Genomic DNA, 27,992 nt, shown 5'->3' on the forward strand with positions numbered 1-27,992 from the left:
ACTCAGCAGTATTGTGGCGACAGGTAACTGACACAGCTCTGCGAGCGGAATTCAGTCTGCAGGCCTCCTGGGTGTGACCCCTGGCCTGGGCAGTCTCCAAAACATCTTCCAGGACAGAGTCTCACTCTAAAAGAAAAAAACTGCACCGCACATTCTCTTTCCCTGTCGGGCTCTACCGCCACAGACTGTAACAGCACTGTGATTTTTTGCTTTCCTCTCTGCCTTGCAATCACGGCTCACCGGCTTGCGGGGCAGCACAGAGCCACATCTCCCTCGGGGGTGCAGGCATGGGAGGCAAGGCGAGGGTGCCAGGAGAGGAGACGGGTGAGCCAAGCAGAACAGCCGTCCGTGAGTCACAGTTCCCGAAAACCAGCAAATGGCCCAGCACCTGCTCACCCACCCCCACCTGCACCTGCCAGCCTTACCCGGGGTCTTGGCCACTGGACAGTCAGGGTGGGACCAGCCCAAAGTGACCACCCCCCAGAGGAAAGCGACAGATGTTAGCACCCGTGGGTTCTGTCCCCCCATCAACTGATGTCAAGACATGAAAAATTGGGGTAAATGAAGGGTGGGCGATTAGGTCGGGCCCAAGCTGGGTTCTTGTGGGTGCCAGAGACAGCTGCAAATGCACGTCAGGGACGATAGCCCTGGGGCAGCAGGGCCTGCCAAGCCAGGGTGCCTGGGGACAGCTGGACGAGGTGCCGACACGGGGCTCATTCCTCCGTGAAGCCGTCCCGCAGCTGCTGGGAGTACGGCCAGCCTGGGACGGCACCAGGAGAGCTGTGGATGGCCCCCCAAGACGGGCCCAGGCGTTCTGGCTTGTCCGCGGGTCCGTGTGACACCAGCCCCAGGCTTGAGCTGACCGGTCATCTCGGGGAAGCCTCCCTTTCTCCCCTCTTGTCCTTTCCTGGGCTCTTTCTCGCTCACTCTGTCCGGGCGGGCTCGGCACCAGTCCCTCTGTAAGCAGCCTGACTTTTTCTCCAGCAGTTTTTGGCTTGAAAATGTAGGTTTAGGAGCCCTGCCCCCCAGGTTCCTGGTGTGGAGGAAAGGCCAGGAGAGAGAGAGAGAGAGGGAGGGAGAGAGACCCCCATGTACCTGGGGCCTGCAGGCACTGAGCCCACAGGGTGAGGAAGCCAGCTTGGTGCCTCCCCAGCACCAGCCTCCCAGCCCTGCAGCTGCCTCAGGGTTTACAAAAAGGTTTTGTTTTTAAGTGGAGTGCCTTCTTGGAGTATAGGGTGTGCCCATATCTAAATATTATTCAAAAGCTGTTAGATGCTCCCTGATCTAGATGGAGAGGTAAGTTTGGTGTAAATGACATGACCTATTCCAACAGGTAAAAACTGCCTTCTAGGGCATTCTGGAACAACAGGGTATTTTTAAGGTTTTTTTTTTTTTTTTTTTTTTTACATTTTAAGTGAAATTCACATGGCATAACATACAAGCGTTTTGAAGTGTACAGGTGGGCAGTATTTATCGCATTCCCGATGTCACGCGGCCATCACCTCTGTCTGGCTCCGGCATATTTTCGTCACTCCCCGCTCCCAGCCCTAGACAATCACCGATCTGCTTTCTGTCTCTGGATGTTGTCCTGGACGTGTCACATACATGGAGTCGGGCATTGTGTGGCCTGTGTGTCTGGTTCTCCCACTCAGCACGACGTTTTTGAGGTGCATCTCTTTTGTAGCAGGTGTCATTTCACTCCTTTTTACGGCTGAGGAATAGACCAGCACACTTTTGATTAAATTCATGTGGAAACAGACAAGCACCAAGCCACTGGCCAGCCTTTCCTTGGCCCACGCCCTGCTCCGTGAGGTCCGCTCCCGTGTGGGCTCTAGCCCCTCAGACTCACTGGACCTCTGCAGTCAGCTCCCAGCAAGGCGGGTCCTGGAGGAAATAGAACATGAGCCCCCAGCAGAACGCTCTGATGGCCTCGCCCACCCTGGGTAAACCCGGAGAGGGAGCCTGGAGCCCAGCGAGCTGGATTCTGGACAAGGGCCCTTTTCTGCTCTACACAATGCCCCATTGTGCCCTTCTCTAGGGAGAACAATGCAACTTGGGCCAGGGGACGCTGAGGACAAAGGGCCCTTTGTGAGGACTGTCCCCACCTGAAAAGCAGCATCCTGGGTCACACCTGATGGCAGAGCTGTCCCTCCTTGCCTTCTGTCCCCTGAGCACCTCCTGCTTCCGGGGGATGCACGGAAGCTCGAGTGGGCTTGGGCTGAGGGGCGCCGGATTCTCCCTGCTCTCCCCAGACAGCTGAGTAAGCCCATCCCAAGCGCAGCGCCGGGACCCTGGAGAGGAGGTGCAGATTGTAGCTTTGCTGGAAGGACCTGGAAGCATGGACCAGGACTAACTGTCTCCCTGATCCCCAAGGCTGGGAGCCCTCAGGCACATGCCTTCCTGCTAGGCGCTCACCAGGATGCAGAAGATGTTTGTGCCTCCCCCCCCCCCGCCAATCTTTTCCAAGTCCCACATTGCAGTTGGGCTCTGAGAGCTTTTCACCGCAAAAAAAGGGGGGGCACTTTTTAGAAACTCACTCTATAAGGTGCACATGTGCTATTATCCCAACAATGCCGGCGAGGGACAGCTGGAGGCTGAAGAAGTGTTCTAGAAGTTGCTGGTTTGGCCCGGATTTTGAGGAGTCTATGTCCAGAGCCACTCCCTGCCCTCACAGAGCTCACACCGCAGGTGGTAAAGATGTAATTAAACAAGACTGATCATTTGGCCACACAAGTATCAATAATAATTTCTACGTCAAAACACTCAGGATACGTACGAAGTCAAAACAAAACACCCAGGACAAACATTTGCAATTTACACACAAGAATAGGATCTTTAATATGTAAAGAGCTGTGAAGAATAAGAAAAACCCACGCCTACCTCAATGATGTGCTTCCAAGTACCTCACAGTTTGCCCACTAGCCACGAAGGTTCTAATGCCTACTCTGTCCTGCACACCCTTGGTTCTTCTAAGGAGTGCCTACGAGCCCACCCACTTGGCACCACCTCTCCTGAGCCGTGCCTGGGCTGCCCTATCGTCAGAATGTAGAGTTGCTGGTGTCTTCACCAGGGTTCTGCTTGGGTCATTGGTCCGTAAGTTCTTCTTTCCTCTGAATCCTCAGTGCATCACTTTCCCCAGGGGGCTGGGTGTGCAGTCTGGAGAGCTGGTTGGAGTGCTGCCTGAAGGGGCTTTGCTGACCTGAGCTGAAGGATCTGGCTGAAGTTCAGGACCCAGCTGCTGACCGTGCTTTTCCTCGCTAGCTGTGTGACTGTCTCGCCAACATCCTTCCGGGACAGCGGAGATGAGAACATGGGAAGGGGACACCTGTGAGACACCTGGCCACACACTCTGAGCAGGCAGTGGCAGCCTGGAGCCCCCGGCTGAAGCCACTGCTCTGACCCTTCCTCTGCTGGAATGCGACTCCATACACCTCAGGGGCACGCAGAGGGAGTGCAGCACCAGCAAGGGTCCTCTGCTGCCCACGCGGACGCTGACCAGGCCTACCCCGGTCCCGGCCAGACACAAGCTTTCCAACAGCCATAGAGTGAGGGTCCAGGAGGGCAGTCGCCTAGGTAGGAAAGTGCGGCGGGAACTTCTGCAACACAGGCTGATGAAAGCGCAAATGAGCAAACGGGTCAGCCCCTTTCCAGTACATGTGGGTCCTCCCAGGTACCCACCCCTTGCCCTCACTGCTGCAGCTCGCCGTGCGGCCTGCGGGGGGCGCGCGCGCTCGGACTTGGAGCGCGCTCCCCGCCCATGGGCGTGGCCAGCCGGGACGGGACTGGCCTCCCATTCTGGGCGGGGCGTCCAGGCGCGTGGCGCTTCATGCGCATGCGCACTGGCGGCCTCGCGATGGCTGCGCCCGAGGAGTCGCTGAGGAGGCGGAAGGCCGGGAATGCGGGCCCCGAGCCTGGGTCTCCGCCGGGGCCGGGGCGCGACCCCGTGGGCTGTTCGGCCCGTCTCCGAGCGGGCACTTTCTGGCTGACCAGGATCGTGCTCCTGAGGGCCCTCGCTTTCATTTACTGTGAGTCCGCGGGGCCCGGAGCTCCCGTCACTGTTGCCCCTTCGCACGCGCCCTCGTCCCCGAGACCGTCCTCCACCCCGGGACAGTCCCCGCCCCCCCGACCAAGACGCCCCTCCCCCCTGGACTCTTTAGCCCCCCTCCACCCCACCCCGTCTCCCCTTCCCCCGGAACGTCCCCCTCCCCTCAGGGCGCACCTCCCCCTGGGGCGTTCCTTTCCTCCAGGACGCTCCCCCCTCCAGGGCGCGCCTCTCCCAGGGACGCTCCTCCCCCTTGGGCGACCCTCCCCCCCCCAGGGCGCTCCCCCCCAACGCCCCTACCCCGGAGACGTGCATCTCCCCTCCAGGGCGCCCCACACCCCGGGACGCTCCTCCCCCTTGGGCGACCCTTCCCCCCCGCCAAGGCGCTTCTCCCAACGCCCCTACTCCGGAGACGTGCCTCTCCCTTCCAGGGCGCTCCTCACCCCGGGACGCTCCTCCCCGTGGGGCGTCCCGCTCCCCCACCCCGCGACGCTCTCCCAAGGACGCCGCTTCTGGGGGCGTCTCTCCCCATAGGAAGCTTCTCATCGCCCCCCTACGCCCCTTCCCCCTGGCCGTGCCCCTCCCCTCTAGGGCGCTCCTCTCCCTCCGGCGACCCTCCCTACAGGGCGCTCTTCCTCGACGCCCCATTCCCCGGGACTCCCTTCTCTGCCGTAGCCTCCCCGCCTACGTTCCCCCCGTTGCCTCTCCCCCTGGGTCGTACCTCTCCCCTCCAGGGCACCCCTCCCCCCGGATACACACCCACATGCTCCACCCGAAGCCCCTCTCTCTGGGACACTCCTCCTCCCACGCCACCAGACGCTCCCCGACCCCGGGGCGCCCCCCAACTCTTTATCCCCCTCCAGTCGCCGGATGCCCCTCCCCCCGGGGTGCTTTCCCCCCAGAGCCCCTCCCACAGGCCCCTTCCAGAGGGTTACACAGTAGAGGCCCCTCCTTCCCCCCCCCTCCGTGGGGTGAGGTCTGGAGAGGTGGAGCTTCGGAGGGGGGGAGGTGACGGTGCTCGCAGGTAACTTCACCTGCCCCCTGCCCTGACTTCAGCACTTCCCAGAGCCAGGTTCCCCAGTTGGCCTGGGCAGGGCGTGGGGGCGGGGCGGGGGGGGGCATCTGCCCAGGAGATCGGCCAGGGCCAGCCGAGGGACGCTGCTACGGAGCCTGTCCTTTAGCCACATGCCCCTCCCACTCACGAGCTGCACAGAGCTGCACGTCGGCCGGCCATGGGCAGCCCCTTGCACAGCCAGGGAGCCTGTGAGTAGAGGCCAAGCTGAGCCCCAGGCCTCACTTCTGCTCCTTCTTGGCACCGTGGAGACTTCGGGAGCAGGTGAAACTTGAGCCCTAGCCCTCACTTGACCAGGCTGGGAGCCTCTGGGCCCTCAGCTGCGCAGAGCCCACAGCAGCCCTGGCCCCAGAGGTTGAGGCCTGTCTGCACCAAACGCACCTCCCCGCCCCAGCCGCTGCACCCTCAAGGGCGCAAGAGCCCTGAGTCCGAGAGCAGTGTTATAAGTCTGTAGCAGTGGGGCACAAACTCTTATCCTCAAACCAACCTGGGGACCAGGCTGAAATGGCCTGGACAAGCCGGTGGTCTCTGCTAGAGGGATCCAGAGGGTGCTGGTCCCTGGCATTATTGGCCTAGACCACGCTGGGGGCACTGAATATCTCAGCTTCATTTCTAAAGCACTTTCCTCTCCCCGAGGAAGCAGCAGTGTCCTTCCAGAAACACTGAACAGTGGGGTGCACCCAAGGAGGGTGAGGGTGGCTTTTGCGTCTCATGGCGAACAGTGGACATCAGGCTTTCTGGAGCGATTCGGTGGACTGTGGGGTCCCCAGTGTGGGCTTTCTGCCATGCCTCCCTCTCTTTTGTTACTGTAAAAATAGTTCTTGCCAGCCTTGCTTTGTCCTCCAGTTTTACATAGTTGTTCTGAATGAGCTGTCACTTAGCAAAAGACGGAGCGAAGACAGTTCCCGGAGGAGGCTTTAGTAGACTGTTACCGGGGAGCCTGTAGCCCTGGCAGAGAGCAAGCTTGCTAACACCAGCCTCAGGCTTTCTGGTGAGCGGGGCTGCCTTTGATCTCCACGGGGATCCTCTGCTCGTTCTTGAGGAGACAGTTCTGAGCTGCTGGGTCGCATACGTTTTGAGCCCTGTGCTGAGCACAGAACCACTTGCTTTGAGACATGCGTTTTTTCCTATCTTTTCTCTATATTTGGAATAGAGTCAGTGTTTTTCAGTTACATGAAGGAACTGGTTTCCCATCTTCCATTGACAAGGTTCTCTGACAGATGGCCCTGGGCAAGTGGGCACGCCTCTTGCATTGGTCTCTTTCTAGAGGGTTCAGGATCTTTCTGGTAGCATGAGCTACCTCGGAGTTTCTGAAGTCCCAGGGTTTTTCATGATGCCATAGGGGCTGTCCACACATTTCACTTGATGTTGAATTTTATAGTTGCCCTTGCGGACTCCTGACCCACCACAAGGCTGAATGACGCACCTCTGCCCCGTGCTTCATTCTCTGCACATGTGAGAGGTTCTTAAAACACTGTCTTTAGTCTACCTGTTCATCCACCTGTGAGCTTGCAGCCGGGACAGTGTTCTATTTATACTTCTACCCTCCATCTAGGGGCATTTCCTGCTTCATAGAATTTCCTTATTGCCTAGTCTTTATCTTTACTCTTTGTCCCCACGGGATACTTTTCCACCTGTGTCCCCCTTCCCTCCCCGTCCCCAGCCACTTGGTGTGGACACTCGGGACACAGACGCTTGGTGTGGACACTCAGGACACAGACGGCCCACCCCAAAGGCCCCCTGACTCCCTCTGGGTTGTATTCACAATTCTTCAGATCTCATATTGCCGTCTTTTTTCTTTTATTCTCTCTTTTTGCTGGGATTTATCCCCAAACAACTTTTCAAGGAAGAATTTGGAGGTGAACTTTGTGTGTTTTTCTTGCACCCGTGGGAATTATTGATTTGCCTCGGTCTTCCATTCTCAGTCAGAGCAGGTTGTCTCAGAACTTTTTGGGTTGATGATGAGAAGTCTTCACACAGCCTGACCCCTGCTCTTCCCCAGATGCCTAAACAGAAATGCTTTCATTCTTTTTTTTTTTTTTTTTAAAGATTTCATTTATTAGAGAGAGCAGGAGTGAGGTGAGTGGCAGAGGGAGAAGCAGACTCCCCGCTGAGCAGGGAGCCTGATGCAGGGCTGTGCCAGACTGATGACATGAGCCAAAGGCAGACACTTAGCCAACTGAGTTACCCAAGAGCCCCAACACTTTCATTTTTCTACTGACACACTCTGACACCAAATGTGGTGGGGGGGGATTCCTCACAGGCAGTTCTGACACTATCTGCCCGGCATGGGTGCAGAACCACCCCCCCTCCCCAGGCTGAGGGCCCGGTCCCACGAGACCGCCCCCACTCCAGATGGCACTCACACACCCAGGCTGTCAGCAGCCGTAAGTCAGGGTTCTCATGACCCCCTTCTCGAGCACCGTAGTTTGCTGGAACAGCTCACAGAACTCAGGGAAACACCTTACTTATGGTTACTGGTTCATCATCAAGGATATGACACGGGAACAGCAGATGGAAGACACCCACAGGAGGGGTGTGGGGGGGTGTGGCGGCAGGGAAGGAGCATGGAGCTGCAAAGCCCTGCCCAGTCTGCTGTCTCTAGATCCCTGTGTATCCAAACACCCCAGTGGTTCCCAAATATGCCCCATTCGGGGACCCCTGTCCCATCAAGCCTCCCAGCTTGCCTGGAGCCTGCCTGAGAAGCCACTTCACGAAGCTAAGTGAAGGTCTGTTGGAAAAGATGGGCCCCTCCCAGGCCCTGTGGACCCTGCTGCTGTGACTGCCCTGGTCCACTGAGTGTCCACAAGTGGTGATGTAGGGGTCTCCAGAGGGGGTTCCTAGCACTGTGGAACAGAGTGATGTAGGAAAGATGTTAGGGTTCGAAGCCCACAGCCAGGAAGGAATTCTTGAGACATCTTTGGTGCAAAAAAGTTCGTTTTATTAAAGCACAGGGGGCAGGTAACTTGTGGGCAGAAAGAGCTGCACCAGGGTCATGAGGGGCGGCCAGTTATATGCTTTCAAGTCGGGAGGGGGTTAAGGACAGTGTAAGTCTCCCAGAAATTTTGGAAACAAGGTTTCCAGGATCCGGAGGGGGCTACCTATTATTAGGAAAAGGTCATTTATTACCATCTAATAAACCCTCAGTCACGAGACCCTTCAGATGTATATCGGTGGGTCATACGCTTGGGGGATCTTGGGGCGGGGGTAGAGAGAAAGGAAGTTTCCAAAGGAATTTTTTATGTTAAAGTAGACTTAGAGGGCCCTGGGGTGGGGGTCAGGCTAGGATGGCCTTTTGCCCTTAGCAGAGTGTCCACATGGAGCCAGTTGCGTCCCTAGAGGAAGGTCACTCTGCCTGTTTCGAGGACTTGTCAGTACGCTGCGGGTAGTTACGGAAATGTCATAATTTCTCTTCTGCCCTTGTTTCCCCCATCACAGGGGACGTTACACGTAAGCAGATTGCACATCTCAGTTTCCCACTGTTACCTTGGAGTCCCTGGAGCAACATTTCTTTGAAAATCCTACTTCTGAAGGGTCTCAAGGCTAGTTTTGGTCCAACTCTAATTCCTGCTTTTGCTTCACACGCATGTTTTGTGCAGTTGCTCTGTTGGCTTTCCTTATTTCTGTTACACGTGCTAGAGTTTTATTACTTCTCGCCCCCGACCAGCGGTTGCTCTTTGAGGTGAGTCTACACTGTACTTTCTAGAGACAGAAGCTTGTTGCCCTCCTGGTCTGGGCACACGACGTCACCCCACCCCCACCCGGGGCTCCTGCTGCTCAGACAGCACCGAAGGGGCATCACACTGGCACTGGCAGAACTCTTAGGTGTCCTTCGGAAATTTTGAGGAGAAAAATGGAACCAATTGCAAGAGCTTCATTGTATGTAGTTGTGAGATTTCACCAGTTCTGAGAGTTCATGGAAATTAGCTCTTGTTCTGCGCTCCAGGCCCCTTGCATTCTAATGAAATGCTCTGCTTAGTTTTACAAGGTTCCCTGTAAAACGCTTCCAGGTTGTTTAAGAAGCAAGTAACACTGCCTCCTTCTGAGCTCTCCGTAGCACATGCCTCTGACGAAAGAGCACTGGGTGTTACTGTGCCGAGGCCCAGAATTTAACCACACTCAATAAAAACCAGCCAGCCGAGAATGGCATTTGGGGATGATTCTGTTTTAATTTTATAGCAATTCATCTGAATGGGAGAGAAAACTAAATTTGTGTTCTCTAAAGAAAATATTTGCAGACAACCTTGATAATGCATATTTAGGTAATCTGCTCACCTCTCCTAGATCAGTGTCTGGGTTTCCCCCATACCCCCACCCCCAGTGAGTGGCTGAGGGAACCTCCCTGCCTAGGCCCTGTCTCCTGCCTTCCTGGGCTGGGGGAGGGGCGTGTATCCTGCCTTCTTCCTGGGCTGGGGTGGGGGTCTGTCTCCTGCCTCCTAGGGTGAGGGTGGGGGGCAGACTCCTGCCTTCCTGGGATTGGGGTGGGGGCAGACTCCTGCCTTCCTGGGATTGGGGGCGGGTAGGGCTGACTTCTGCCTTCCTAGGGTGGGGGTAGGGGCTGACTAAGCCCTTGTAGGTGCTATTGGTTTAGTTTTTGAGATGCTATGATATTTTGACAGTTTTGCTTCTTCTTTCTACTCAGCCATTTCTATAACAGGAATGGAAATTGAAATAGGTTTTCTTTTCTGAAATTTTAATCCAAGCTTTGTTCATTGTTTCCTGATGAGATAGGAAGCTTCCTATGCTTCTTGCCTTAGAATTGCTTTTTAAAACTAATTGGTGAGGGGCACCTGGCTGGCTCAGTCAGTTGAGCATCTGCGTTTGGCTCTGGTTGTGACCTCAGGTCCTGGGATCAAGCCCCATTTGGGGCTCCCTGCTCCGCGGGGAGTCTGCTTCTTCCTCTGCCTCCCCCCCTCCACTCGTGTGTGCTCTCTCTCTTTCTCTCTCAAATAAATAAATAAATACAGTCTTTTTAAAGAAGAGCTAATTGGTGAGACCAGGGCTCCCTGGTGTCTCAGTCAGTGGAGCATCCGACTCTTCATCTTGGGGTTATGAGCTCGAGCCCCATGTTGGGCATAAAGATTACTTAAAAAAAAAAAAAAGTCCTAAAACTGATTGGTTAGATCAAATCTTGTTTTCCTTCCCTGGCAATGAAGTGTGAATTGTGGTTGCAGGGAGGAAGGACCTGCCTCTGTTCGTCATCGCTAATTAGGTCCCCCGTGCGCTTGAGCCCCAGGGTTCTGGAATGGGCCACAGCAGCCTAAGTCAGGGGGGAGACAGGCTGGGTGCCACCTAGGGGAGCACCGCTGTGGAGGTGCCCTCGAAGGTCAGCAGCATGGGGACTTGGTTGGCTTCTGCCCGAGGCGGAGGCAGGTGAGGGAGAAGAGCGCCAGCGTGTGCTCCGCTGCCCTCCCACTGACCCTCTGTGGTTGGGTGGTGGGCTTTCGCCCTCAGGTGACTCACAGCCAGTGCCCCTTCCACGACCAGTGCCTGCCCCTTGGCCTCCCGTGGTCATGTGAGGGTCAGGCCTCACTTCTCTTTCTCCGCTGCTGTGAGCTGCATATGGCGTGCTTTCAAGAAACGTGGAAGGAAAAAACCCAACCTATTAAGCAAACTCCGGACTTTATTGGGATTTCCCACCAGTGCCCCTTCCCGCCCCAGGGCCCCTCCCGGGGCCACACTGCACTTGGCCGCCTCGTCTCCTTCGTCCCCGTCCCCTCTGGTCTGTGGCAGTCCGTAGGACTTCCCTGGCTTTTCATGACCTTGCTCGTTTTGAGCAGTTCTGGTGCCATATTTGGTCCGATGCCCTTCATGTTGGGTTTGTCTGGTGTTTCTCGGGATGAGACGGGTCACAGAGGCGAGGTGCCCTTGTCACCAGATCGGGTGCCCGAGTCCACACGACTCGCCGCGGACGATGCTGACCTGGATTACCTGGTGAAGGTGTTTCCAGGTGTCTCCTCCCGCCTGTTCCCTGTCCCGTGGAAGCCGCGCCCTGGGCCCAGCCCGAGCCCCACGGGAGGGAGGACTCGGCACCACCCTGGGAGGGGGATCTCCACATATCACTGGGAATTTCTCTGTGAGGAAGGTTCGCGTCTCCTCTGCACGTCTTCACCAGTCCGCACGTTGAGTGAGGCTCTGGGTTACATCCCATGCTGTTCCTTCCTGTGGTTTCAGACTGTCCGGCTCCAGTCAGCACTGCTGCTTTCCCCCGCCCCGCCTGTGCCCCTGCCTCTGCTGCCTGCCCTCCTGCTGCAGCTCGCCCCGCCTGTGTTTCCCCACCATTTCTCCAGGGGTCGCTTCTTTACTGGGAAGTGGTGTTAGGGACCCAGATCTGCATGCCGGTAGGGCCCGATGTCATGTGTGGTCCTTCACATCTGGTTGTCTCCCGCACATCCATCTGAATGTCTGCTAGGGTTAACATGAATTCATACTGGCTTCTCCGGTGCTAATCCAGGACGCAGGGTAGGTGCGCGCCTTCCTTCCTTGCTTCTCCAGATCTTCCTTGTCTCACGGTGGGAATCTTGCCCCGCCATGCTTTGTTTGCTGCACCCACGGCACGTGCAAAGCAGTTTCAGAATTGTTCGCACGCGCCGTGAGAAAAACCAACCGGACTGCAGGGTTTCTCAACCATTCCTTTGGTATTTGTCCTTACAGTTCTCACTCAAAGCATTTTCTGGAGTTACTCAGGCCAGCCCTCCCTTCCCCCTTCTGCACAGTGTGGTCGTGTTAGACGTCTGCCATAGAGTGCCATTCATGTGTCACAATCTGCATTCCATCCTGGCATCCTCTGACCTGCGGGCTGGCTTGTTTCGATAGTTTGTAAACATTAAAGTTCATTTTTTGTGACATACAGTTCTATGTGTTTTGACAAATGCATGCTTACCCATCTCCCTGGCACTATACAGAGTGGTTGTGTCCCCCCCAACTTCCCCTGTGCATGTAGTCATCTGCCCCCTCCAGCTCCCTGCACGGCCGCTGTCGTCCATGCTCTGCCCCCGTGGCTTTGCCTTTTCTAGTATAGAAGGAATCCTAGAGTATGTAGCCTTTGGGTCTGGATTCTGTTAGAAAAGGGCATTTATGATCCTTCCGTGCTGCGGTGTGAGTCGGTGGCTGGTGTTATTTTCTCCCCACTGTTACCACATTGTAGGCATGCACCACCTGTGTTTATGTTTACTCCCACGCTGGGGGGGCCTCTGTGTTGTTTCCCACGTTAGCAGTTGTGAACCAAGCCCCTGTTTGCTCCATTTGCATGCAGGCTTTTGTGGAAATGGAAGTTTGCAGTTCACGTGGGCAAATACCTAAGTGTATAATTTCTGGGTCATATATGGTAAATCTGTGTTCAACTTTAGAAGAAACTGCCAATGCGTCGTCCACGGTGGCTGTAGCAGTTTTCCCACCAGCAACGAATGTCTGTGGTTCTGAATCCCCTGGAGCATTTGGTATTTTCAGGTTTTCAGATTTTGCCTATCGTGACAGGTGTGTGGTGAGATTGCATGGGGGCTTTAATTGGCATTTCTCCAGTAAATGATATTTAGCATCTTTTCTGTGTTTATTTACCATCTGTGTATCTTAATTGTGTGAAACAGATGACTTCCGTGTCCACATATTTTGCCCACTTTAAACACTGGGTCGTTTGTTTCTTTATTCTTGAATTTTTAAAAAGTACTTTAATATTCTGGATACAAGTCCTTTATCAGATCCTTTATGTGGTTTGTAAATATTTTCTCCCAATCTGTGGCTTGTCTTTTCATTCTCTTACAAATATCATTTACAGAGCGGGAGTTTTTCATTGGATGAAGTACAGTTTATCAGTTTTTTTCTTTCTTGGGTCACACTTGTGGTGTTGTGTCTGAAAACTCATTGCCACACCCAAGCCCCAGATTTTCTTTTAGAAGTTCTCTGCTTTTATACTTCACATTGAGGTCTGCGGTCCTTTGTGAGTAAATTTCAGTTGTAAGGTGTGAAGTAGGTGTCTGGGCTCATCTCTTTGCTTATGGTCGTCCAGTTGTTCTGTGCCGTTGGTTGAAAAGATGACGTTCCTTCATTAAACTGTCTTTGTACTTCTGTCAGAGATCAGCGGGCTGTATTTGTGTGGGCCTATTCCTGGGCTCTGTGTCCTGTTCCATGACGTCCGGGTCCCTCCTTTTGCCAGTACCCCACTGTCCTGATTGCTGTAGCTTTGTAGTAACTCTTGCAACTGGGTAATATGAGTCCTCCAACTTTGTTCTTTCTCAGAATTATTTTGGCCATTCTAGTTCCTTTGCTTTTCCATATTCGTTTTAGACTTAGCTTGTCGATACCAACAGAAAAGCTTACTGGCTGTTTTGATGGAGGGATCAGCTTGGGGAGAACGGACATCTCTGTAATGCTGAATCTTCCAGTCCACAAATATGATGTATCTCTCCACTTATGTAGATCTTCTTTGGTTCCTTTTGTTAGTGTTTTGTATGTTTTCTACATACAGATTCTGCGTGTATTTTGTTAGAGTTTTATCTATGTATTTTTGGGGGTTGCTATTTATTGTAATTAAGAAAAATTCAGATTACAGTTCATTGCTGATACATATGAATACAGTTGACTTTTATGTATCGCTCTTGTATTCTTTGACTTTGATAAACTCATTTTTTAGGTCCGAGAGGGGTTTTTGGTATATTTTTTGAGATTTTTCTACACAGGCCATCATATCATCTGTTAATAAAGACAGTTTCTTTCCAGTCTGTATGACTTTTACTTCTTTTGCTGGCCTCACCTTATGAGCTAGGATTTCCCATACACTGTTCAGTAGGGTGGTCAGATGTCCTTGTTTTGTTCCAGATCTTGGGGGAAGGGGCTGAAGTGCTGGCCAGAAGTCTGGTGCTGGCCGTCGGTGTCTCATAGCTGCCCTTATGGGCTGATGACGTTCCCTTCTGTTCCCAACATGCTGAAAGTTTTTACATGAGCGGCTGCTGAATTTTGTCACTCTTTATCTTGTGTCTGTTGAGACTGTTGTACGATTTTTCTTCGTCTGGTAGTTTGGTGAATCACACTGATTTGTGAGTGTTGAACTAGCCTTGTATTTCTGGCATGCGATTCGTCATGATTTATTACCTATATTTCTTCTTTTGTGAGTTTTGGTAGTTTGTGTCTTTCAAGTAATTTGTCTGTTTCATCTGAGTTGCTGAGTTGACGATCCTTGAGCGATTTGTGGTGTTTCTTTATGGTCTTTTTAATGTCTGTGGGACCAATAGCGATGCTCCCTTCTCTGTTCTTGATACTGCCTCTCTCTTTTTCTTGATTAGTCTGGCTAGAGGTCTATCAGTTACCTTTTTGAAGAATCAACTTTTGGTTTTCTTGATTTTCTGTATTTTTTCTTGTTTTTAATTTCATTGATCTCCACTCTTCAGTTTTTCAAGGTTTCTTTCCTCCTGCTTGTTTTGTGTATCATTGCTATTTTTTTCTGATTCCTTAAAGTGGAAGTTTAGACTTGAGCCCTTTCTATCTTTCTCACATGAGTGCTTTACTGTAAGTTTCCCCTCAAGTGCTGCTTCAACAGCATCCTGAAATTTTTGATATATTGTGTTTTCAATTTTCATTCAATTAAAAAAATCTTATCATTTCGCTTGTGCTTTATTTTTTTAAAAGATTTTATTTATTTATTTGAGAGAGAGAGAGCACAGCAGGGGGAGCAGCAGAGGGAGAAGCAGACTCCCCGCTGAGCAGGGGACCCGACATGTAATAGAGACCTTGCAGTGTGGCGTCCGGTCCTTCTGAGAGTGTGTTCCAACGTCTCCCTCCGGCCTCGGTGCTGTTTTCTCATAGACTTTCCTTCATGTGCTTAGCTGATTGTGGCCGGTTTTGCTTTAGACTAGGGGTCGCACATGTTTCCAACCGTGAGCCTAAAGCGGTGTATGTGGAACTAGAGACTAAAGCACCACACGCTCAGCCCCATCCCTGCCCCGCGACGCCGCTGTGTCCGTCAGTGTGAGTGCTCCTGCAGCGGCAGCGGGGCGGGCGTCCCAGGCCATGTGTGTGGCGCTGCCCCAAGATGGCCTGTTGCTTGGCTCTTTCCCCTCGGTGGGTGTTGAGTTTCCCTGCTCTTCACGTTCACAGATGGGAATGCTGTCCTCTCTCTCCTGTCCTGTGGCATCCCTGTGCAAACACATCTGTGCCAACACTCAGTCTAGAGAATGCCAACTGCTCTTGTAGGGGTGGGACTTGAAGGCAACTAGCGGTTTGAATGCGGGCGATTGTGACTTCCACATGAGCTGTAGCCCGCCTGGGAGGGGCACCGCGGACCAGGCCCGTGGGCCGTCCGGACGTGTGTTATCATGACAAATGCTGAGTGCAGTCAGGGGTCCGTAACTGACCGTTCACCTGTAACCACACGTGTGTGTGACACCAGCGTCTGTCTCACATACACACACACCCCATGTAGGTTTGTATGCGTGTACACATACAGCCTGGCTTCTCCGGATTGGGTCTTCCCGTGTTTCCCCCAGGATTTTGGAAATAGGACCTCTTGTGTCCCTTCTTTGACTCCAAACCATGGCTCGGACGCCCGCTCATCTTCTCGCCCAGCCAGACCCCCTCCTGCACGTGTCCACAGGTGGCCGTGCTCCTGCTCACGGTCCTTTGGTCTTTGTCTTCCAGTCGTGGCGTTCCTGGTGGCTTTCCATCAGAACAAGCAGCTGATCGGAGACCGGGGCCTGCTGCCCTGCCGCACGTACCTGAAGAGCGTACAGCAGTATTTTCGGGGCCCAGTCGGCTGGGACGCCGTGAGCTATGCGCCGACTGTGCTCTGGCTGCTGGACTGGTCACACATGGACTCCAACCTGGACGCCCTCGCACTTCTCGGGTTGGGCATCTCATCTTTCGTCCTGGTCACCGGCTGTGCCAATATGGTGCTCATGGCCACTCTCTGGGTTCTCTACATGTCCCTGGTCAACGTGGGACAGATCTGGTAAGCAGGAAGAACTGGAGTCCAGGCACACTGTGACTCGTGTCCTGGGCACGTCACAGGCTGCAGCACAAGCCAGAACCTCGTGGCAGCTGGGGAGACGCAGCAAGCTTGCTTCCTACGTGAACTCAGGGGACTGTCGTCACTTCAGTTAGGTGGTAGTAGAGTCTGCTGGTTGCCAGTAGACCAAAATCTAAGGAACTTTCTTCTTTGGGAATAATCGCGATTCTGTAGGGTGTGGCGTGGCCACCACCGAGAGAGCTCCCACAGTCGGCCTCCTGGGGCCGGGGAACCTGTGAGGTGGATGCAGGGTCCCTTCGTGAGCTCCTGGGAGTGCTCTGGTGGTGGGGGCTTGATTTGCAGGCTTGTTTCTTGTGCTCCTCCCAGCTCCAGCTCCTTCCTTGTTCAAGGGGAACCATTACCAGCTAGTGCCAGGAGTCACAGATCTGGTTGGCCCTGCTCCGAGTTGGCAGGGGGAGGAGAAGAGTGAGCAAGCTCCCGCTCCAAGCAGCCAGAGGTGGCGGTGGAGCTTCACAGAGCCGGGGAGGCTGGAGAAGTCCTGCAGGAACCGAGGGGGTGTGACAGGGCAGCTGCGGCCCAGGGGGGCCGATTAAAGTCCAGCGGCCACGGGGTGCTCCAGTGTGTTGAGCGGAGGGTGCCCCTCTTCTTCCCAGTTCTGGGCTCCAGAGGCAGCACAGGGGACCCTAAGAAAAGGCAAAATCTTGAGAGAAGCTCTGGGATATGGGATTGGTGTCTGTACGGATGCGTAGGAAGTAGATGTGGGTGTCTGCCCCTGTGCACTGACCAAGGCGTCGTCTGTCCTCTCGGCAAAAAGTGTTAAGTCCAGTGTCCTGGTAGTTCGTCCAGCGCTGGCCTGGGATGGAGAGGCTCATGCAGTCTTCCCGGAATGGGGGCTCTAACCCAGACCACCCTGACCTTCAGTCCCATCTTGCAGGTCTATTTTGAATGGTTCCTTAGGGCTGTGGCCATGGGCTGGGGGCCGTCTGGCAGGCCCCCTTTGCTCCCCCGAGTGCAGTTGTGCCCTGGTCCCCGTGTGCAGGTGTGTGCCACTTGGAGAGGAGTCTGGGCTGGACTCTTGCCTGGTCCTCTTCCTGGCCGTGGGAAATGCTGGTTAGCGTTGCACTGGGTAGGACAGGTGTGGGGGACACTCAGCATGTATGCAGGAGGCCCATCCTGCAGATCCGGTCTGTGGCAAGGAGGGCTGGGCATCTCGGTCACCCTGAAAACCAGTCCCAGGGCCCTCCTGTTGGTGTGTTACTGTTGACCGTGGGGGTGAAAAATAGGGGCTGGGGTGCCTTGGGTGGGGTCTGGGTGACTGTCCCATGTGCCTCCTGCTTGTTGAGCAGCTGCAAAGGAGCTGGGAGGTGTGGCCCCCTCCACCCCCGTCTGCTCCTTCCCTTGCGGAATTCCCAGAGGTCAGACGCCCGAGGTGCTGTCCTTTCTGCCTCCATCTCTCGGTCAGTAGGTGATTACCAGCACAGAAGGACTCTGGCTGGGTTTTTCTGTGATGCCTTAAGAGGCTGCTGTTTTTTGAGATGTGTGATTTTAATCCACGCCGGAGGAGGGAGAGTTCTAGCACACACAGCGAGCGCACCCGACTCCGTGGATGGGTGGGGTGGCACACTTCACGCATGGCATGTGGCTTGGGTCACGACCTACCGTGTCTAACAATGAGAGACATCGTTCTGATTTAAGTTTACTGTAAAAGGTATTTCCTAGTCATGTGTAGAATATGGTCAAGAAAGATTAACCCCACGTTTAAATTTTTGAAAACCAGTTTGGGTACACGTGGCCAAAAATAGTCTTATATTGACTGGAAAAGATTCTGCTCCCCTTCCCTTGGATATGTAAAAAAGAAAAATGTGATTCAGATTAATTTAAGCTCACTAAAGCAAAATAAAATAAAAGTAGATGCATGAGATGTTTTGGGTGAAAAGTGAAAAAGAAAACAAAACCTGTCAACGGGGACCCGTGGTTTCTTTACCTGGCTCACGGTGCACGTGTCTTCCCTCGTGGCCGAGCTGCTGGTGTGGTGCGGATGTGGGGCTGTGGAGGGGTGCCAGCGCCCTCTGCCTCCACGGTCTTTCCAGCCCCGCCCTTGACGCGGGTTTCCCTGATGGACGAGAGTTTCGGGGTCAGAGTGACATTACTAAGTGAGGCCCGCTCATGTGGACAACAGGCTTTCTTTGTCCTGGCACCCAAAATGAGACTTAGACACAGACTGTTCCTTGCATGTCCCGTTTATTTAAAGTTAAGAGAAAGGAATATTTGTTTGGGGCGAGACACTCTGATAATGGACACTGTTGACAGAATGTCTTCCAGGTGTTGTCCAGCTGGTGTCCCATGGTGGGGACAGGAAGCCCCCATGGGGCAAGGAGGCGCCAGGCAGGTGCACGTGGCGCTTCTCCGGGGTGCTGCAGCCTTGCTCTAGGGTCCCGTGGTGCCGGCCCTGTGTCTTCCCGCCTTTGCCACGTGTGCGGTGGCTGTTGCTTCAGTAGGCCCTCTGTCTCTCCTGTCCCTCTGCTGGGCGTCCGCTCAGCTTCTTCCCGGCTCAGGCTAGTGCCCTGCCGAAGTCCTGGCATCTCACACAAGTGCGCCAGGGCACCCTGGAGGCCTGCATTGCTGCCAAGGGAGGCAGCTAAACCTCATTCTCGGTGGCACTGTGAGTCTCCAAGGCAGATGTCGTGGGGCAGAGCCAGGTGGCCTTACACAGCATCCTGCACATTCCGGAGCCATGACCACCCTTCGCCCGCTCTCCTGACTCGTTCCTGACACTGCGTGGCCGGTGGGAGCTCACAAATATACTTCATGGTGGCAGTGACCAGAGATCTCATTGTAGGGAAAGTGGCTCCCCTCCAGGCAGTGGGCACTCTGTAGAGTGATGACCCGTGCCCTCAGATTCGGGGGGTGGGGTGCTGATTTTATGAAGTCCTTATTGTGGCTGCAGGAGGCACAGCTGGAGGGAGCCTGGGGACGTGGGGGCTGGGATGAAGGACTGAGTCCGGGGGTGAGCCGGGGGCCGTGCCAGAGGCAGCAGCACCCTGGCAGGCCCTGTCCCAGAGCTGCAGGGCCAGCAGCAGTGTGGCCTGTGGTTGGGCGTGGGGCAGCCGTGGGCTGTGAGGGAGCGTTGCCACGTTGGATGCTCAGCCACCCAAGGCCACCCCCTTCTGCCCCATGAACCCCTGTGCCTGCAGTTCCACAGTCATGGGGTGGGACCCGGGGGACCTGGGGCGCTGACTCTCCCCGCTTCTCCCATGTTTCATCAGATTCCGCATCCTCCTGATTTTACCCACGAAGTGTTTCCAGAACCTTCCTCTGCTGTTAGCACCCAGTGTGGCCCCACGTTCACAACATCTTTCAGCTCCACTTCCCACACGGCGTTGTTTTTTGTCAAGGGCACGTGCCAGCTTCATTTTGGGTGTCTGCCGTTCCAGCTACGGGCAGTTAAGACGTACTGTTCTCATATGTTGGGCAAACCTAAGGTGATTTCTCCATGTACTCTGGCCGCCGCCTTCCCCACCAGCGTTGTGTTAAAGACCAGGGCAGACGTGATGTTGGTTTCTCAGGCCCTAGAGGCTGAGACTCATGGCCCTTGTTAGGGAACGGGAACCCCACACCCCAGGAGAGCAGCCTGGGTGCTGCAGGAAGTAGCTAGGGGCAGGGGCGTGAGTCCCGGGACCCCTTGGGGCTTTGCTGGTGTGCAGGAGAGCGAGGCAGGAGCAGGGTCATTTCCTTTGCGGCGCTGTCTTGGGCTCGGGCTTCTCTCTGCCTTGGCTGAGTAGAGGGAGGGATGCAGCGGCTGCAGGAAGGCCTTGCTCATGCACAGAAGGTGAGTGGACGGGAGGTATGAGCGGGGCTTGGCACTGGGGGTCCCGCGTCCCCGCAGGGCTTCCCGGAGGCTGTTGCGAGCCAGCAATCAGGGCGCTGGTGCAGGGCGAGCCCGAGCGAGGGCGCGGGGTTTCCAGGGACACACGTGTGGGGCTGCTGCATGGCTTTGGGGTTCTCACTTCGCAGTTGCCCCCTTGCCATCATCCGCTGTGGAGTGTGGTCGGAACAGGTTTTCGTTTTCTGGTGCTGCGGGGCAGGAGCAACACCGGGGTGTCTGTCCCTGAGGCCATGCGGTTAGGGGCAGAGAGATGACTGTCGGCAGCTCCACTTGCTTACGGAGGGAAGCCTTGTTAGAAGGGGCGCAGCGCCGTCTGTCAGGTGGAGACGGGGAGGAGGCGCCCGGGGACCGGATCGAGAAAGAACGGGCCTCACATGAGGCGGCCGGGCACACGGCTGGCAGGCGGCCCCCGAGCTGATGTGTCCTTGTCCTCAGATGCAGTGGGCTGCGGTACGCACGTCTGAGCACACCGTGCGTGCGTGCTGTTCTCGCTGAGAACTTGGGTTTGTCTGCCTCACATGTTGCCCAGAGTCCCAGAGGTTTTGTTCAGCGGAAGGAAGTTGTGCAGGCCTGCGGGGGCGCCACGCACAGGGGTCTGTTTGCGGGTGAGGACCCAGCAGGGTTGGAGGGAGCTCTCCCCACAGGCAGATTCCGTTGCTGCCTGGCCACTTCCCCTTCTCCTTTTAATTGAATAAACTTCATTTTGGAATGGCTGTAGGCTTACAGAAGTATTGCAGAGACAGTACAGAGAATTCCTGTGTACCCCCAACCAGCTTCGTGTATTGTCAGCCTCCTCCTTGTCATGTTTAAAGAGCTAACACTGATCTCTTCTGTCCCGGGAGCCCCTCCAGCAGCCACTGTATAGGCATCATGTCCCCTCAGGCTCCTCTGGGCTGCGACAGTGTCTCTGGCTCCCCGGCTTTGAGGAGGACTGGTCAGGGTGCTGTGGGACGTCCCTCTGCCGGGACTTGGTTGATGCTCTTCTCATGAGTGGACTGGGTTGTGAGTTTGGGGAGAAGGCCACGGAGACCACGCACCCTCCTCGTCACGGCACATCAGAGTCGGTGCCGTCGACGTGACTTGTCCGTGTTGCTGCTGCCCCTCCTCTCCCGGCTGAGGTCCTGTCTGCCACGCGTCAGGACACTTGTGCAGGGGACACGGGTCTCCTGGCCCTGCATGTTCATTTGTTCAGTCACTGATCATGTCAGTGTGGGGCTTCAGGTGTCTGTCCTCTTGCTCTAGGAGCTTAACCGTCCTGGGGACCCGTGACATGGGAAGAGAGAGCCAGAGTTCAGTAGCCGTGACCGCAGGAAGTTTAAGTGAGTTTACAGAAGAGTCTCACTGCACCAGCTCTGTCCGTCTCCGGCGGAGCCTGGTAGAACACTGGAAGCCTTAACTGTGACTTTGCTCCCGCCGCCCCACTTAGCATCAGTTTTCCAAAACGTTGGCTTTCTGATCCTTTTATCTGTGCTTTACTTTGGCAGTTCTCCTAAAGGGCTCCTTTGTTGCTAGCGAGGACGGCTGTGCAACCTCCTTTTCTCTTCCCCACCTTCCTGGCCCCCCAAAAGAAGAAAGGATTATCTCCAGAAACTTGGACCGAGGTCGGGGAGGCTCAGGGGGTCCCTTCCTGTGGAGGAAGCGCCTTTGCCATGTCCCTCTGCGAGAGGACAGAGCCTGCACTTCAAAGAGCACCAAGAGCAGATGCCAGACGGCCGTGGGGGTGCAGGGTCAGGGTCAGGGCCGCGGGGTGCGCTGCATGGCTGCTCGCCTCTGACTGTCGACAGTGAAAACCTCGTTTTGTCTTAAACACAGCAGCGCTCCACGTGGCCCCTCACCCCCACCCGGCCCCGGCCCCGGCCTGCAGCCCTGCCGCCCAGAGCTCTGCCTTGATCCTTGCCCAGAGCCCGGATGTCAGGCAGCGGAGTATCTGCTAAAGATGGAGTCGATGCATAGAAATGAACTGCTTCGGTTCCGCGGGGTTCAGGGAGCAGAGTGGGGCCGTTTGCGTTCGGTGGGAGCAGTGGCTTCGCACACCCAGCGCCTGTGTGCTGCTGAGGACCCATGTTCGCATCGTGCTCCACTGTGAAGACAGCCCTTCCTTAACCCCTGGCGTGTGGGGACCAGATGCCTTTCATTTAGGGTCCCCTTTGTGATAATCTGTGCTCGGGGTACTGGGCATCCTTGAAACTTTCAAATTCTAGGGTAGGACATTTTCATGGTGTTGGATTACTTACAGAAATTATTTACTGACATATCCATTGTTACGTTTGCTTTTTCCTAAAAGATTTCTTGATCGGCCTGTTGTGGGCATGGCCTTAGATCCCTGTGTGGGATGGGGCCTGGTGAGAAAAGGCTCCTGGGCCCCAGGCAGCGGGTGGGCCCCTGCAGAGAGCACCTAAGGGCAGGTCTCCCCCGCCCCACCTTCTCCCACCACATTTAACATCCACGGGGTCTGTGACCTGACCTACAGTGTCCTGGGGTCACTGAGTTGAGCTTTACCTAGTTGGGTAGACTGATACTTTAATCTTGTAAGTTTTTTGACAAAACAAGACAAAAAACATTTTTTTAAGATTTTCTTTATTTGAGAGAGAGACAGAAAGCGGGCTCGATGGGGGGGAGGGGCAGAGGGAGAAGCAGAGCGGAGAGCCTGAAGTGGGGCTCAGTCCCGGGACCCGGGTCAGGATCTGAGCTGAAGGCAGACGCATAGCCGACTGAGCCACCCAGGGCCCCGGCAAGGCAAAATTTTAACATGTTTTTCTCCTTTTGTTTTTTAGGTATTCATTTGGTAAGTGAAAATCAGAAACGTACTCCGTGGGAGTTTAGCGTTGCATGTGGGGTATGTATTTGTATGCTTCTCCTGTGTGTCATCAGCATGGCAGGTGTCACTGTGTTGTCTGATGTCAGTTACTTAACCTGGAATCGTGGCCCACGCTGGCTTCCTTGCCCGAGTGGTGGACCAGTGCAGATAAGGGGACTGGTGATGTGCAGGTGTGTTTGTGTAGATGGCAGTGTCCACACGGCTGGGACGAGTAGTCCCACAGCGGTGACCGCGCTGTGTTATCACGGATCAGTTCTGTGCCTTGGGGGAAGGTCAGGCCATCCTGCAGGCCAGCCTCTCCCCACTCTAGGCCGTGCCGAGTTCGCAGGGGACACACGCCTGTGGAGGGGTTCGCCTGGGGCTAACACTGGATGACACCCCAGAGGCGGTCGGGTTTCTCCTTGGTTTGGTAAGGGGGGGACTTCAGGTCCCCCCCCCAGCCCGTGTTCTGTGGGGAATGGTGCACCCAGAGTGAACATGTGGAGCAGGGTTTGTTCAGAAACATGCAGGCAGTGGGCCCAAGGCTGCTGGCGGGGTTGAGGAGAGGACAGCCCCCAAGTGGGTGGGGCTGGGCACGGCACAGCTTCCCTCTGGGTCGAACCACCTTGCATGCTGATACCACAGAGACGTCTGCTCACTCCCGGGGTCATGACTACCCACACGCCCCACAGCACAACACCCCTAGTCCCCAGGCAGAATCCCCAGCCACAGGAGGAATCCCCAGGGTCTCGCACAGCTGTCGTGACTGGGCATGAAGCCCTAGTGAATGAAGACAAGAGCTCTCAGGAGAGAAACTGATGAGATGAGAAAAGAACCCAGTGGAAGATACAATATTTGAAATGAAAGACTCCCTGGATGGGCTGGCTGGCAGGGTGGGGGTGACAGCGGGGGGTGGAGGGGTCCTAGAGGCGCCCGGGCCAGGCAGAGCTCAGGCGCCCTTGGGAAGAGCTCAGAGATTGGTGGCATGTGTATGGAGCCCTGAGGGGAGGGGACAGCTGGAGGAAGTTTCCAGATGCGGTACAAGACACAGATGTCAGACCCAGGCAGCCCAGTGAACCCCGCACAGCATGAGCGGGAAGAGGCTGTGCCTCCCCGCTCATCCACGTGCTGCTGAAAACCCGGGGGAGAGGGAGCATTTTGAAAGCAGTGGGGTAAACAGGCCATGGCCCTCAGTGCCCAGGAGCAGTGGGCCCGTGCACCTTGGTGCTGACATGGGAGCTGGGACCCTGTGTGGGCGCGGAGGCTTCAGATCGGGGGAGTGAACTCAGTGTCCAAAGGCGCACTTGGGGCGCCACCATGGGGCTCCAGGCTGCGCGGGAGGGACAGGAGGGAAAGCCAGGCTTCAGACAGCAGAGCCGAGCGCGGAGAGCGGGAATCTGTGGGTCACCGTGAAAGCCTGTGTTCCTCCTCTGTCTTTCTTTACAGCACTCCCGACAAAATAGGTTGTTTGCGCTCTGAGATTGACGGTGCCCCAGAGCAGACACACGCGACAGGCTGAGGGAGCGCAGCGGGTCCGTCCACATGGCTGCGGGTCTCCATGCGTTACGTGAAGCTGCACAACTTTCTAACAATATTTATTTATACGAGAGAGAGAGAGAGAGAGAGCGCGTGCGCACACGCATGCAGGGTGGGGAGGGGCAGACGGAGAGAGAAACTTCGCAGACTGCACTGAGCTCAGAGCCCGACACGGGGCTCCGTCCCACGACCCTGAGGTCGGGGCCTGAGCTGAAACCGCAGCCACCCAGCTGCCCACAAAGCTGTGCAACGTGAGGGACAGTTAGGAAGGATGAGGGTGCGTAATAGTCCCTCGAGCCGTCACTGGAACAGCGTCTGCCCGCAGACGGAGGTGAGGACCCAGCGCCAACGGGATGCATCACGGAGACACTCAGAGCTGAGAGCACGTGATGGGAGAGTGGTGGAATTAGAGGGGACCGAGCTGTTCCCGGTGGGGGCAGGAGCACCGACCCCCGGGGGTAAAGCGTCAGGACGGAGAAGAGGGCCAGGGGAGGACCACTGGCGCGGCACTGCCCTGCCCGGTCCCTGGCTCAGGAGGTGGTCACGAGCGGCTCACCCAGGTAACCGGTGATGCGTCCTGTCAAGGGCACATGGGACACCGCAAGGCACAGTAGCCACGTCCTGGCCATTAGCAAGCATGACACTGAGAAGGGAGCACGTCCTGTACGGTTCTGCTCTGAATCCCCAGCACTGGCTCAGGAGGGTGGTGCTGTGACTAGTTTCACCTTTCACCTTGGACCAAGCCCTGGGGGCGAGAGGGCAAGGAGAGACCCCCCCCAGCAACCATCCCAGATGTGGCAGGCCTGCTTCTGCTCTGCCAGCCTCCCTGGGCCTGTGCGAGAAGGCCTGGGGCAGGGCAGGAGGGGCGTGACTGCCCACAGACCCCGCTCCCCACTCCTACAAGGAGCAGAAGCCGGGAACAATGGGGAAGAAGCAGACGCTATATACCAGACAGGGGCCCCAACTGTGCTTCCACACTACTTGGGGTGTTGCTGAGTGGGGCAGAGGGGGTCGCAGGAGTGCTAGGAAAGGCCACCCCAAGGCTGCGGGTGAAGCTGGGCCAGGGGCTGAGAGCGCCTGCTCCCACCCTGTGCTGATACAGCGGCCCGCAGGCAGGCAGGTGGGCGGGCAGGGTGCCCCTATGACAGAGCCTGCCCCAGGCCCCGTGCTGGAGGCAGCAGCAGCCTGCAGTCATGGTCACAGAGGGCACCGATGGCAGCCACAGACCCAGGCACATCCTTTTTTTTTTTTTTTTAAGATTTTATTTATTTATTCGACAGAGATAGAGACAGCCAGCGAGAGAGGGAACACAAGCAGGGGGAGTGGGAGAGGAAGAAGCAGGCTCATAGCGGAAGAGCCTGATGTGGGGCTCGATCCCATAACGCCAGGATCACGCCCCGAGCCGAAGGCAGACGCTTAACCGCTGTGCCACCCAGGCGCCCCCCCAGGCACATCCTGTTTCTGGACTTGACGGCCCCATCCCTGACTGCAGCCTCACTGCAGATCCTCGTTTCTGGGTGGTTATGTGCCTTCAGGACCTACTGTTCTTGTACACAGCACAGATGACCCTGATGTTGGAGCCCTCAGCTCAGGGCTCTGAAATACAGGGAGGTGTCCGTCAGGGGTCCCAGCCCGCAGAGGAGCCAGAAAGATGGGCCAGAAGGAGGCACTGGGAACAGGGCATCCTTGCTGGGCCTGCAGCCAGGCAGCCAGACTCATCAGCCTGGAGGCACCCGCCGCAACCTGAGGTGGGGGAAGGAAAGAGCAGAGCATTGGAGGCTGGAGGAGAGATAGACAACAGGCAGAAGAGCATTTAAAGGAATAAAAGCCAAGACCTTTCTAAAAATGAATGAAAGGCACATGCCACAGATCCAGGAATTTCAGAGACCACCCCACACCCTTCTGCATATATCAAACGGGTGAAAACCAGCAGGATGAGAGAATCTTCCCTGCGGCCAGCGGCCCCTCGGCGCCCGAGTGGAGGGAAGTCCCCTTGGTCGGCCCGCACAACGCCTTCCCCAAGAAGGCGCGTGAGGCTCTCCTCAGTGGTCTGCCCGGAGTGCTGACGGGGTCTTCAGGGAAGAGGGGCCCGACGTCGGCAGAAGTTGCATCAACTCAATGAAAGGAAGAATATCGCGGTTTATTAAGAGGAGGGTGAATACAGGCTTGTCGCTGGTTCCTGGTTACCTGAAAAGGTAGTTGAGAAAGCAAGCGTCTAAATTTGAAATTGCAAGTGAAGCTATTCATTTGTCGTGGGCCCGTGTCCCTCAGCAACTTCCTAGCCTGCTGGACGCAGCCGCCCTTGGCGTCCAGAGCCGCCAGCGCCTTCCTGGTCCGCTGCGCCCACACGTGGTCTTCCTGCTCGGGTTTGTGCTTTTGTCTGAAGCAAGAAGCAAGCAATACAGCGATCTCAGGATCTGTTCTCATCCCACTTGCCGGTGCAGTAGTGCGGTCTAAGCAGTCAGCCGTGTGGCTGCGACCGGGAAAGGACCAGCTGTGAGTTCGGGCGTGAGGTTCGTGGTCAGCGAGAGCATGCGGCCCCTCTGATTGGGATTCATGTGACCTCAAGATTCTCCTCCAAGAAACCTGCCTTCTCCCTCTCTTGCTAAGATCTATTTGATTTACCTGAACTTGTAACAGTGTAGTGTTTCCAGTTGTTAGGACCGAGAAAACGTCAGACCCTCGCTCCCTTTCAGGTGGGAGAGGCCCCTGTGCTCTGACGGACCGCACTGGGGCAGTTACCATAAATGAGCATCCAATCCGCTTTTGTGAAGCCAGCGAAAGTGGAAGCGCTGGTGTGTGGCTGTGAAGGGACAGGTGTGGCAGACGCAGCAGGAAGACCCCACTCAGGAGACACCTTTGGGGTTCGAAGGGCTCTCTGAGCTGAGGTGACGGCTGCGGGAGATCAGCGGCTGCAGAGGCTCCCAGGCCAGTCGTGAGTGGAGCGCGGCGCTGGCCGCTCCCGCTGAAGCTCTGGCATTTAGGGAACCCTGGTGGGGAAGTGGTGCACGAGGCCTCCTGTGGGAAACTAGAGGCTGAGTCCGGAGCCCCAGCCCCTTGGATCCCCGCGCCGGGTGGCACATGGGCCTTGTGGGTGCTGTGAGGCCAGGGCCACGTCCATGGCGGGAGAGTTGCTGCCGGGAGACCCGGCCAACAGCCACTGTTTTGCTCGCAGCTCAATCAGATCTGCCGTCCATCTGTGCGTCGTGGGTGTTAACCTGGCGCTCACAAGCCGCAGCTGTGTCGGTGGGAGCCCGTGACGCCCGCGGAGCTTGCTAGCAAGCTGCTGACTTGCTGACCCGTCTCCTGCGGAAGGAGGCCCCGAGGAAGACGGCGTCATGTGGTGTCTGCGCCGTGCAGCCGCGGGCCCTTCTCACAGACCGCCGAGCAGCCGGGGTCCAGAGCGCCGCTGACAGCTACCGCTGGCTCGCCACATTCAGACCACCACGCGGCTCCAGGCACTTTCTTCCTCCCCAGTCTCAGAGAACAAGCAGCCAGCTGCTCCGGTGCGGCCCGGGAGCCAGGCCCCTGAACCACCACGCGGGAAGGACTGAGACCTTACGGCAGTGTCCCCTAGGCCTCACCTGGGCCTGCCTATGAGAATTCGCTTCTTGTTCGTTTGAAGTCTGTTTATTGTGTCTTTGTTTTGCACAGTGGACTTTGATGATGGCGGGGCCGCCCTGGGGATTGCCTGCTGAGCGC

The 27,992-nt window shown here is 55.9% G+C and overlaps 1 protein-coding gene across 1 annotated transcript in view; it reads left to right on the forward strand.

Annotated features, from left to right (window-relative positions):
- The first annotated feature begins 3,798 nt into the window (after positions 1–3,798).
- The window catches only part of LMF1 (lipase maturation factor 1), an 88,747-nt gene continuing 64,553 nt past the window's right edge, over positions 3,799–27,992 (forward strand). The window contains exons 1-3 of the mRNA XM_040635587.1: positions 3,799–4,025; positions 15,744–16,053; positions 22,732–22,742. Of these exons, the coding sequence (XP_040491521.1) occupies positions 3,827–4,025; positions 15,744–16,053; positions 22,732–22,742 (520 nt within the window). The 5' untranslated portion in view covers positions 3,799–3,826. The remainder of the gene's footprint in view (positions 4,026–15,743; positions 16,054–22,731; positions 22,743–27,992) is intronic.

Source organism: Ursus maritimus, unplaced genomic scaffold, assembly GCF_017311325.1.
Source record: "Ursus maritimus isolate PB19 unplaced genomic scaffold, ASM1731132v1 scaffold_2, whole genome shotgun sequence".
NCBI lineage: Eukaryota > Metazoa > Chordata > Mammalia > Carnivora > Ursidae > Ursus > Ursus maritimus.